The sequence below is a fragment of the Rasamsonia emersonii genome (genome assembly GCF_000968595.1).
Source record: "Rasamsonia emersonii CBS 393.64 chromosome Unknown ctg1118621759974, whole genome shotgun sequence".
In the NCBI taxonomy this organism is placed as follows: Eukaryota; Fungi; Ascomycota; class Eurotiomycetes; order Eurotiales; family Trichocomaceae; genus Rasamsonia; species Rasamsonia emersonii.
In genome coordinates this window covers 1-11,508 of record NW_013563313.1, presented here as the reverse complement: position 1 = coordinate 11,508, position 11,508 = coordinate 1, and the positions used below count along the sequence as shown (strand labels likewise).

Here is an 11,508-nt window from a genome sequence, read left to right as displayed (position 1 = left end):
TGTACATAATAGCTGCCTGCAATTGCTGAGGCTCGACATGGTTTACAACTCCCGCATAATATCTTGGATAGCCTTTGTGGCGAACGCTTTGCGCTGGCTTTCTGGTAGATCGGCGCTCATGTCTGGACGAACAGAACAAATAACATTAGTATTCTATTGCCGAGAGAAAGCAAGTGCATCTATCCTTAGGATGAGATAAAGAAATGAGAACGAAGAAACATACCTTTAATAGCGCGCATCCTCATCATCAAAGTCTCCAATTCTTCAACTTTCATCTCTGCGTCTTTTTCGTTATGATCATCGTCATCGTTATCGTCATCACCACCGTTCTGGATAGCGAATTTGAGACCCATCATTTCCCGCTCGAGTTCGTCGACTTCGAGTTTGAAGCCATCATCGTGTTCCCCGTCTTCTTCTGAGTGCAGGATAGAGTCTTCGTGGTCGTCGTCGTGGTCTTTTGAGGTAGTAGTTGCTGCCGACCAATCGTGGGTTTCGAGGACTTCTCTGATGCGGCGCATGCCTTCGTATTCTGTAATTTGTCAGTTAGTTAGTCAGTCGGTCACTCGTAATCATGGAAAGAGGGGAAACAAACCTCCAAACTTATTTCTCTTCTCCTCCTCTTTCTTATCCGCCTTAGGGTCCCAGACCACGACTTCGAAGCCAAACACACCCATGTCATAGAGCTCATCTTCCCACCACGCAGCGCTGAATACCTCTTGGTCCTTGAGTCCTTCGACCCCATCGTCATCATCATTATCTGCGCCTCCCTGCTGCTGCTTGCGACTCTTCTTCTTCTCGCCAACGAGCACCAATAACCCCGGTACTTCGCCCGTTTCCCCCCTCTCTTCTTCTGTCTGGCTCTTGACGTCGGCGATCATCTGGACTAGGTCCTTAAGCGCACGAACATCTGCGCGTGACGACGCCAGTGTAGTATTAGCAGTAGCAGCAGTAGCAGTGTAGGCCTCCTTCGGGATCGACGAGCTCGGAGCATCCGGGTTCTGCGCGCAGATGACTATCGCGCCGATCGCGTCGCGGACGACGCGCGCTTCTTCGCTCAAGAATTCCGTTTTCCACTGCGCTGTTGTTGGGGTAGTAGTAGAAGAAGTAGACGGCGCGGTTGAATCTTGCGGCTGCTGCTGCTGCTGCTGCTCCGAAGAAGAAATCTCTTCACGACCTTCATTATTATTGGAGTCGGACGAGGAGGAGGAGGAAGAAGAAGAAGAAGAAGAAGAAGAAGAAGAAGGCAGTGTCAGAGGGATCTCATCCACCCATATCGGCACGTCCGCAGTGTAGTACTTGGTCTGTATCCGCAACGGTGCATGCGTCGTGTACCCGGCAAAGGACGTCGTAAACGGTTGCGTCTTGGTATCTGCATTATTATCTGCAGCTGCTGCAGAAACTGTACCAGTAGAGGTTGATTCAGCCTGCGGCGGCGCAGTCACAGGTACACCGGTGAGGGAATGGAGAAGCGGAGGAATCGTGCTCTGGGCGTGCGAGGTCGGCGAGACAATGAGGAGACGGCGCGGATTCGTGATACGTTTCGGTTTGGGGAGCTCATTCTGGTTCCGATCCTGGCCTGCAGGAGGAGGAGGAGGAGGGCCGTAAGCGTCTTTAGACTGAGGTGCCATGATTTTTATGTGTACGTAGATGATCTAGTTCAGATGATAGACGGAAGGAAAATCGATTAGGAAATATCCATCAACCAAACGACCGGATAAATATCATATTTTTCCCCCTGTAGGTACAATATTTTGTCACCTCGGGACCATTCTGAAGACAAGGCAGAAATTCCTCGACGGGAGAAACGGAAAGATATGCTGGATAATAGCTAACGATGTACGATGGGATGGCGGGGTGAGATGGGCAAATGATGCGGGCGGGCTCAGCGGAGCTTTCTTACGCCGCCCGCTAATCCGCGGAATACATGTACGCATATGATTGCTAGCAAGGAGATCCATTCAGAGCATCTTTTCATATTTATTCATCGAGATATGGTCAATAAAAGTTAAACTGGATTTTCTTTATACCCTTTCGCCATTTTTCACAATCAAATAAGACACAGACAAATATTGGTACCGCAAAGCAGAGTAACAGCCGACATCCCTTCTCCCTATGACCCCAATCATGAAGACATTACCTCAGTAGGAAACCACGGTCGCCCCTGGCCCGAACCCTTGAGTCTGCAGGGGCCCATGGAAATATTGAGATGGAATTCAGTGTCGTGAGAGGAAAAGAAGAACGGGTTGTAATTGTCGAAGGAGGTCGTAGATCTGAGTGAGATCCAATTCAATCCAGCTTGGTATCCGTAGCAGGGGTAGACATCCTCAACCCCTCTTCTGTCCTCTAGCCCTGTTGACGGTGGCCTTTCCACGAGCCAGACCAACACCCCTGCCACGCTGGCCTCGAGTGCGGAACATGGGGGCATTCCTGCAGGTGGGAGAATATTAGTGCTTGAACTGACAAGATAGACAAGATATGCGTATCAGAGAAGAGAGCGAGACGGTAAATCGAATATACCTTAGCATGTCTGGTACAATAAAGAATCGCACGTGGCTTCCGCGAATGTAGACTTGGTCCAAATGCGACACACGACCATCACGCGCCGTGACGGTTATATCTTTGAGTTGAACGTTCATGTTATCCTCAGCTGTATACGAAAGCAAACGTCAGTATACTTCGAGAAGAGATTATTTTCAACTAAAACCGGCGACGAAATGAAGCAAGAAGGGAGGGGAGCCGGGGAAAGCAGATTTTCAGCTATCGTCGAGAACAAGGGTACGCCAACAGAGTAAAACGGACGCATGTGACGGACCTTCAAGCAGCTTTCCTCGATACACCTGGCCGGAAGTGATCTCCAACGTAACAACATGTCCCTGCGTGCACCCAAGACTCGTCAGCATTCGAGTTCATGCAAAGTCTCTGGTCACAGTCGGACGAGAATCCAAAGCCACAAGAATCCTCCAAAGTCGGTGGAAAACATATGTAGAAACGACGCACCTGAGCTTCGTTCAGAAGCTTGATGGGAATCCCGATCGTGCTGGCCTGTTTACCCATGATCGCAAGTCGTGTCGCGTGAAAGGTCCAAGGTCAAGGTCAAGAGGGCGGTGAAATCACAAGTTGGTGAAAGCGCGCCGTGGGAGAAGGGTGTTGTCTAGGCGAGGAGAGCAATATTCGGAATCGTCGCTCTAAACAACCCAGGCGATAAGAGAAAAGAAATCAAATGGCAGAGCTCTAAATCTCCTCTGCGCGGTCTGGCTTGCGGAAGGAAAAGGTGAAAGACAGCGGAGTCGTGGGGCGGAGAGTTTTGCGGCTCTGCTGAAGCTTCCGGTGCCAACTGCAGGCCGCTCGACTTTGGAAGCTTCAACGAAGCTTCTTCAGCATTGGCCAGGTATTAGATACAATCGATTAAAACAATTTTCGCTCGTTCAACTTTACAAAGGAGAGTTATTATTTGAATATATGGTATATATGTAAATTTTTTCCATAGTCAGGAATGATTTAGAAGTTTAATCTTATCCCTCAAATCTAAAAATTCCATTTTCCAGCTGCGCCCTCCATGTTCTCCGACTACAGATCGATGATAATGTGATTGATTTTCTACAGAACCACCCTGCGAAACCAATCTCAAAGAATGGCGCCTCTATTCAATTCGAACATCCACGCCTTCAATCTAACTGTCTCGACTCTTCTAAAGAACCCATCCCATCTCATCCCGAACCTCACCATCTCAACCTTTCTCGACCTCCCTGAGCAGCTGGGCCCGCATCTCTATCCCCAAAAAACAACAGCAGCAGCAAACCTCGTCTTCTACTTCTACTTCTTCGTCATCATCCTCCTCTCCAAAGCGACAACAACAGCATCCGACAATCCGCGCCCTAGTCCTTGACAAGGATAATACCCTGTGTGCTCCCAAAACCATTGAATTCCCTACGCCTTACCTGCGCAAGCTGGAAAGCCTTCGCACCTCACCCACGTCTCCCTTCAACCTGTCGCGCAACCCCAATGGAATCCTAATCGTCTCCAACACGGCGGGGAGCAGACCAGACTCTGCCGTCTACGAGGCGGAAGCGCGCCAACTTGAAGAGAAGCTGGCGTCGCTACGCATTCCCGTGTTCCGCGTCCCGCGCGGCGCGCGGAGGAAGCCCTTCTGTGGCGCAGAGGTGCTGGCTTGGTTCAGGGAGCGCGGGGTCGTCGAGCACGCAGACGAGATCGCAGTCGTGGGCGATCGAATTGGGACGGACACGTTGTTGGCAGCAGAGATGGGCGCGTGGAGTGTATGGTGCAAGGACGGAGTCAAGCACGGCATAGGCGCGGACGCAGGGAGAGAGAACATGGATTATAGGGGCTTCCTGGCCAAGATGGAGGTGGTCATGGAGAAATACCTCCGGGAAAAAAGGGGTCTGAAAGCACGAGTGCCCAAGGGATGGGAAGAGGCTTGATTAAAGCAAAAGGAAGCAGCGATGACAGAAAGGGGTGCCAACGGATAAGCACCAAGTCTGTTGACAATGTCCTTGTTGTACAGGAGTATACCTCGTCATACAAGACATCGGAAAATTGGGGGCTCAGGCGGGCAAAGAATGCCTTTGCTGATTCCCTCACTATGTAGACAACTAACAAACAACATGCGGCATGGGATGTCCCCAGTCTTTGCAGACCTGCATGTAGACATGGATGAGGATGCATTGAGCGTCTATTGTTATTCGCACATACCAATCTACACTTGAACAGGAGCGTCTATTGCATACTAGAGCACCAAATCCTGGATTAATCTTTGCTTCATTTGCTCACGGAAACTATGTCGAACAGTGCTATACCAAAACCAGGTCCTTCCAAAACAAATCCCCACGCCTGCCGAGTCTCAGCAGCAAGAAGCAGCGCAGTTATGAAGATGCTCAGACTGAACGCCAACAGGAAAGTGAATGCTGTCCAATCTGTCTGGCTTGCACCTGGTTCCCAGGGAAGCAGCATGGTCCTGATCAACACAAGAAAAAAAGGTATGAAGCAAAGTGGACAATGACGAAGATCTTATATTATTATCGATTTTTGACAATGGCCCTTCGTCCGCCAGACCCAGATACAATGCAAAAAAGTATAGTCGGTGCCTAAAACCGACTTTCTCGCATGCTCACGTCAATTAACTGTCGCAAAGTCTACAAAAAAAAAAAAAAAGAGAAGAATCGCACAAATCAAATGCAAAGCAAATGGTTGGGAGAATGAAGAGGAAGAGAATAAAGTTTCTGTAGGCAACAAAAACCGTAAGATGATAGAAAAAAATCGGGTGAAGGAAAAGACTACAGAACCGGCCGTAGGAGACAAAGTATTATACAACCTAGCGAAGGGGCGAAAAAAAGAAGAAGTTAAAAGAAAAAGTCGGCAGGTGAGAGAAAAGTTCCCAACCATGTGGTGCCAGGTACCCTGTCCCGGCAATGGGGCCCTGAGATCGGCAGGTCGATCACGAGTCCAAGATTATAGCCAGGGATCTCGTTGAAGTGACCCACAGAAGTAGATAGAAAAGCAAGAATACCCCATCCCACCCTAAGACGCCATGCACCAGTAGCCAGCCAGTCCACGAAGGAACGCCACATGTTTGGTGCAATTGGCATTCGCAGTGGCGTGTATCAACGCCGTTTATACCAGAGGCAAGTCAATATTTAACCAAACCCAAAAAGAGTTCATGTTGTCGATGTTGGGTCGATCATGTCATAGGGAACCACACCAGGAAAGTCCCCGTTTGTGTTGGATGACTGCTGATCCGGCAACCCATGCATTGGGAATTCAAAAGTCGACTGTTCGATCCCGGCCGGTGTAGCCATGGGGAAGTTCTCAAGGTTAGGCTTCGAGTACATCTCGTTCAGCAATAATCCATCCTCCGAGAAGCCGTTGGGTTGTTCACCACCAAACGAGAACATGTCTGTTGGGCCTGTGCCGTGCATCGTCGACAGAGGCGGCGACTGATCGGCAATCAAGGGGTCTGCATGGTTCACATTGGGCATCGACGATGGCTGGCTCATCAACTTCGACTGGTCAACCATCATCTGGGGCGAAGCAAATGAGACGTCATATTGGCTTCCAGGATTCGTCACCATGGGAATCGTTTCGGAGTGAGGTGCAGAAGTGAAAAATGAGGGGCTGGCGTAATCCGAGATCGCGCCTGCAGACATTGGGTAATTACTTGTATCCATTGCAAACGCAGAAGCGGTGTCGATTCGGAGATTGGTTCCCACCCCTTGCGTGGCCTGATGCTGAGGGACCGGCGCAAAGATTCCCGGATTTGCCGCGAGTTGAGACACCGGCTGCTGCATTTGGACCGGAGCCATAGGCGTCTGCATAGCCGAGACATCCACGGCAGCCGGGACCGATCGACTGCGCTGGCGCTTGTGACCACGCTGCATGAGATTGACATTGAGGTGATTATCCTGATACATTCCCATTTGAGCCATGGGGAATTGGTTCGGTTGGGATGCCGGACGGTGGATGCCATGGGGCGGCGTCACAGGGGCAGATACAGCAGCATAGTTGTTGAATGCCAACCGGTTCTGGAACGCTTCCAGCGACACGAGCTTCGCTAGCTGCACACTGAGAACTTTGGGATGACCACCCAGGTGATGGACCAGAACACGGCTGGCCTGTTGGTCTTCGGTGAAGTCGCCGCATTGGTAGAAACCGCCCGAGTTGGAAGAATCCATGTAGAAAAGCGGCGGGTGATTCAACTCCACCACCAAGCCGCTGGGCCGTGGTGGCGCTCCGTTCACGTTGGCGTTCTGGTCACCCGCTTCGAGAGTGATATTCTTGATGTACGAGAAAGGATACTCGATCTTATAACCGGCTGAGTCATTGTTGATGTAGTAGGTCATGGTAGCCTTCTCGGGGGAATAAAAGATGACCAGGTCCATTGCATTCTGCCCGACACGGCGCCAGGTGCCGATGCTCAGAGAATGGCAAGTGAAGTGGTGGATGACTAGGTAGGGAGAGGTCAGCAATCCTGTTTTTGGTCGGTCCGACCGCAACAATCAATTGAAACCCTCCTATACTCACCAATCTTGCCCGAGTGGCCAGACTCGTTGGAATAGCCACCATTGGAGCCGTATCCACCCAATCCACTCGTCCGGCCGAACAGGTCTCTACCACCAGGCTTGTTAGGGTCAAATTGCTGGGCCAGATATTGACGCATGGATTCTGGGATTGAATCGCAGTCTTCCCCAGTCTCGATGCTCTTCTTGGCAATCATCTTGATTTTTGCTCGCCTACAACAGCGGTCAGCCAGAGACAGCACACGGAAATGCTCAATTGACCGCTACGAACCTATTCTGGAACCAGATCTGCACGGATCGCTCCGTCATGTTGATTTCCTGGGCGATTCTTTCCCGCGTCGCAGCCGTCGGGGTGGGGTTCTTGTTGAATTCGAGTTCGAGAGTGACCAATTGGTCCTGAGTCGCACGCTGGCGTTTCTGATTCTTCTGCTGCTGAGTCAGGGTGCTTTTGCGCTGGGGGCGGCGAGACGTTTGGGTCTGGCTCTGGCTCTGGCTCTGGTTCTGGTTCTGCGTCTGGGATTGGGATTGGGATTGGGATTGTTGTTGGGCGGCTGGTGTCGTGGTCGAAGGGGATGAGGTCGAGCTGGTAGGAGTGGCCGCACTCGTCGACGAGGTCGACGCGGCAGGATTGTCTGTCGAAGACATGGCTGAGATGTTATGGAAAAGGTTCGAGAAAAGAAAATGCCGATTCGATCAGGGTTCAGAATCCGGCGAATTGGTGCGACGATCCGGCCGACGAGAAATGGTACAAAAAGGTCGTCAAATCGTATCTCTCTTGATCGAAGTCGCCTCAGGCGCGGACGAAGAGAGAGGGGAGAAAACGGTCGGATTGAAAGCGCCCCAGCGCTCCGTCCGACAAGGGAAGAGAAGGAAAGTAGTATCTCTGCTGGTGACAAGCGGAGGGCTGCTGAGAGCAGGCGGTGTCCGAAGCGGGATCGGAGGTGAAGAGCGAAGTCAACAGCTGACCAAGGCAGCTGGAACCAGATTCGAAAAGGCGACACGGAGTCGGCGAGTCGAGTCTCAAGAGACCGAACTGGGAAAAGATAAGTCGAGGGAGCGACCAGTCAAAAGCCCGGCAGGCGGGCGAGAAAAACGACAACGGAAGGGACCGTGGGTTTGGGGGGGGGGGGAAAGCGAAGATAGCGAGGCAAAGGAGCGGTATGGACGCCGTAAAGGAGTGAACGGACGATCCAGAGAGGGCAACAAAACAAGGAAAGCAAACGAAAGAAAGGGAGGAGAGGATGATAGGAAACAGGGCGGACGGTAACAAATGGGAGAGGATGGAGGGATGGGGAGAGGAAGAGCGAGGGAAGGGAACGAGGGAAGACGCCCGAGGTGAGAGAGGACGGGTAGGCACGCAGAGAGTCTGAGACGGGATGGAGGCCCTGGACGGGCACCGTCGCCCACTCGGATGGACGACCTAGTGCGCGTTGGGCAGGGCAGCGCACGGCGGGAGCAGCCAGGCCAAGGGGCCGCGGACGAGGGAGGCAGGAGCACTCGGGCGGTTCCTGCAGGCAGAGCGCCTGTGGCACGGGCAAGTGGCACCACTGCACCGCCGCCAGCGAGTCCCTTCCTTCGTGGCCGGCGAACGGGCCACTGCCCAGGCGGGCTGGAGCAATCAGCATTGGGCGCGGCGAGTGGTGTGTTGGCTGGTGGCAGCTCGGGGCGCCCACCGCGACTCGGGGTGGGGCGTCCCCTGCACGCGGTGCGCTAACCTTCCTGGGCGCCCCTGCCCCGATCGCACCAATCAGCGAGCAGCCGTTGCTGGCTTCCGGGAGTGGAGCCTTCGATCTCCTGCCCGTGACTGACAGCTCGCGCGAGCTTCGGCCGCCTCGGACGACGAGCCGCGAAAACCTGCTGCTTTCTCGCGACCTGGTGAGCCCCCCTGCTCGGCAACCGCCCAATCAGGCGCCGCGTCCCGGGTCGTCCCAGCTGAAACGTTTCTTCTCCGCAGCTGTCGGAGCCTGCCGCACGGTGCACGGCGCACAGCATCGTCTGTTTCAGGCAGTGGCGGTCTGGTCGGAATCCCGTTCTCTCCTGACGCGACGCCACAAAGCCAAGTCCTAACCACAATGACATCAGCCACGGCAAGAAGAGCCCAGTCGAGGCTATCCACGGAATACCGAATTCTTCTACTCATGCCATTGCCAGCACGAGTAGTCTCTACACAGACATGTTGTCTGACAATGAACGGGTTGAACTCGAACCGTCAATCCGTCAGACATGTAGTGGACGAGTGTGACGGACGTGGCAACTGCCCGGAAACTACCGGCACTCCGGTCGAGGAAAGGCTTTTCCTGACATTCTTGCCATGACCTCGATAGTACTGCTCATTTCCATACGGACAGAATCTGTCTTCCAGAAACATTGGCGAGTACTGTCTTGGCGGATGCTTGACGTACCTCCTACAGGAGAACAATATGGATGAAATCGCGGATCCTTTCTGTGGGTGGGCTTGCGTGACGGCACAATAGCAGATTCCGTCCTTTCCGAGAGGATGTACCAAGCTTGATTATTGCATGAGAATAGCTAGGTAGGTAGCTCTCTGATAGAGCTCAACCTCACCTTTTTTTTTCTCGTCTTAAACTTTACCCTGCTTTGTGGAACGGCGTGTCAGAGGTTAGGTAGGTATCGCGGATCGGATTGGATTGAATTTGGCGCACGGCACGCTAGGACGCACAGGCATTAGGTACCTCTACCTAGTACTTTCGAGAACACAGTTCGTTGCTTGTCATCCGCACACCACCAACAGCCGTCAGAGGCACCAATGCGCCACCGAAACAGATGTGAGCATATCTGTTGGCCGATGAACTGCACGATGGAGTACTCCGTATTTGACCCCAGTCCAGACCCCGAAGACTGGGTGCTCAGATCGTGTCTGACAGCTGGACTGTGCACATGTTTAATTCTCTGGTATCTGCGCATGCTTCTCAAACATTCTCCTGAGTCTCCTTTATTATGTTGCGCAGAAACGGCCCTTGTCAGACATTGCAGGGAAGTAAAAAATAGCAGACCAGTAGGAAAGAACAGGCAAAGGTCAGTCAATTAATGTCCTATGAAGTTACACACGCACCATCCCCTCGAAAAGAAACAGATCATAAGACGGAGTGGTGCATCCCGCAGTCAAGTTGAACCAACACTTTGCAGGGGAATAACTACCTAGAGGAAGTACATGTACAGTACAGTACCTTCCTGGAAACATCCATGTTGGTACTACGCAGTCCTTCTTACTTAGTTCTTCTTGTGGAGTGAATTCGGCATCAAGTCAATCCGATCGATAAGGTAGAGCAGTAGGTGCAGGTGGCCCCCAAAAGCTTCCTGGTACGGACTAGACGGGAATCCGAGGCCCTACCTACTCCCTAAAGCTTAGGCACGTGGGTTAAGTTAGGGGATGACATGTCACATGACATATGCATATAGGCAGCGACAATAATAACACCGTTGCCAGGATGCTACTGGAAAAAAAAGAAGTCAACAATGATTTAATGACCGAGGAGTCTCGGGTGAAGCACACAGCAGTTCTACACTGGTATTATTGCTCCTCTGCAGTTTGCGTTATTTTTGCATGTCACCTGTCAACATGACCCGGACTTGAACGTCACAGAAAAGCGGAAGGTGGTCTGGAAGACTGAAACAAGCAGTGATCAGTCGAGGTAGGTACCTATTATTGTAGATAACAACAGGCATCGCATCCCGTGTACGGACATCAGACTGATTCAGACCTCCTCCGTAACCGCTGAATTCTTGAAGGTTGAACGTCGGCTTCACTATTCCTGTTCAGGTTTAGCGCCAGGAACATCGATCGGATCGTCTGCACGTCACCTGCAGTCAGGTGATTTAGGTACCTTGGCCTCCGTATCCTGGAACATGATTGGCCAGTGCCCCAGAACGGCTTTGCGGATCGCAAAAGCAAGCAAATTGTAATTGCAAAAACGAGCCTCTTGCTTGAGTAGCAGTCAGTTAAGCTAAAGGGAGAAGATAGCTAGCTATAACTCGTGAGAAGTGCCTCAGTTTGGTGTTTAGGTCTAGGTCTAGATCTAGAACGTTAAGGAAATAAATCTGCGATCCTTGTGCAAAGCCTACGCGCACCTGCTCAATCCCGGTGCTATCATTGCTGTACATATACATACAAAGCTCTTATTTGAGCTCGAGCAGCACTGCTTCCCTACCTATTGATCTTCCCCTAGGGAGGCAGGCTAACTGAAATTCGTCAATGCCATTATCGCCAGGGTCTAGACTCACCCTGGCATCTGGTCCAGTGCCCCAGGCTCCATCCATCCAGAAGTGACAGCGGGGAAAACGGAATCCATAATAATAAACCTTGGGAATCGGAGTGGGGTTTCTTCTTCCCAGCTTGGTATATCGCTAAAGAGCTGTGCGCTGTGTGGCTGGATGGGCCACCAGGCTGCCGGGATCTGGTACCTGGTACCCGGTGAATCCAATGTCAATGACTGGCATACGTACTGTATGTAATCCA

General features: G+C 51.9%; 4 protein-coding genes across 4 annotated transcripts; 1 reads left to right on the top strand and 3 right to left on the bottom strand.

The window, feature by feature from the left end:
• Nucleotides 1-42: 42 nt before the first annotated feature.
• Nucleotides 43-1,628, bottom strand: T310_1070 (uncharacterized protein; the record flags this gene model as incomplete). The annotated part of the gene is made up of 3 exons (XM_013476049.1): nucleotides 43-122; nucleotides 224-529; nucleotides 593-1,628. The coding sequence occupies 3 exons, from the start codon at nucleotides 1,626-1,628 to the stop codon at nucleotides 43-45; spliced, it is 1,422 nt and encodes a 473-aa protein (XP_013331503.1).
• Nucleotides 1,629-2,122: 494 nt separating this feature from the next.
• T310_1069 (Small nuclear ribonucleoprotein Sm D3) lies at nucleotides 2,123-3,054 on the bottom strand (the record flags this gene model as incomplete). Its single annotated transcript, XM_013476048.1, has 4 exons — nucleotides 2,123-2,456; nucleotides 2,518-2,647; nucleotides 2,813-2,873; nucleotides 2,998-3,054. 4 exons carry the CDS (start codon nucleotides 3,052-3,054, stop codon nucleotides 2,123-2,125), a joined length of 582 nt encoding a protein of 193 aa, XP_013331502.1.
• A 502-nt stretch (nucleotides 3,055-3,556) lies between these two features.
• On the top strand, nucleotides 3,557-4,439 carry T310_1068 (uncharacterized protein; the record flags this gene model as incomplete). The annotated part of the gene is made up of 2 exons (XM_013476047.1): nucleotides 3,557-3,585; nucleotides 3,695-4,439. The coding sequence occupies 2 exons, from the start codon at nucleotides 3,557-3,559 to the stop codon at nucleotides 4,437-4,439; spliced, it is 774 nt and encodes a 257-aa protein (XP_013331501.1).
• A 1,233-nt stretch (nucleotides 4,440-5,672) lies between these two features.
• T310_1067 (Homeobox transcription factor (RfeB)) lies at nucleotides 5,673-7,676 on the bottom strand (the record flags this gene model as incomplete). The annotated part of the gene is made up of 3 exons (XM_013476046.1): nucleotides 5,673-6,982; nucleotides 7,036-7,244; nucleotides 7,303-7,676. The coding sequence occupies 3 exons, from the start codon at nucleotides 7,674-7,676 to the stop codon at nucleotides 5,673-5,675; spliced, it is 1,893 nt and encodes a 630-aa protein (XP_013331500.1).
• Between the last annotated feature and the right edge of the window lie 3,832 nt (nucleotides 7,677-11,508).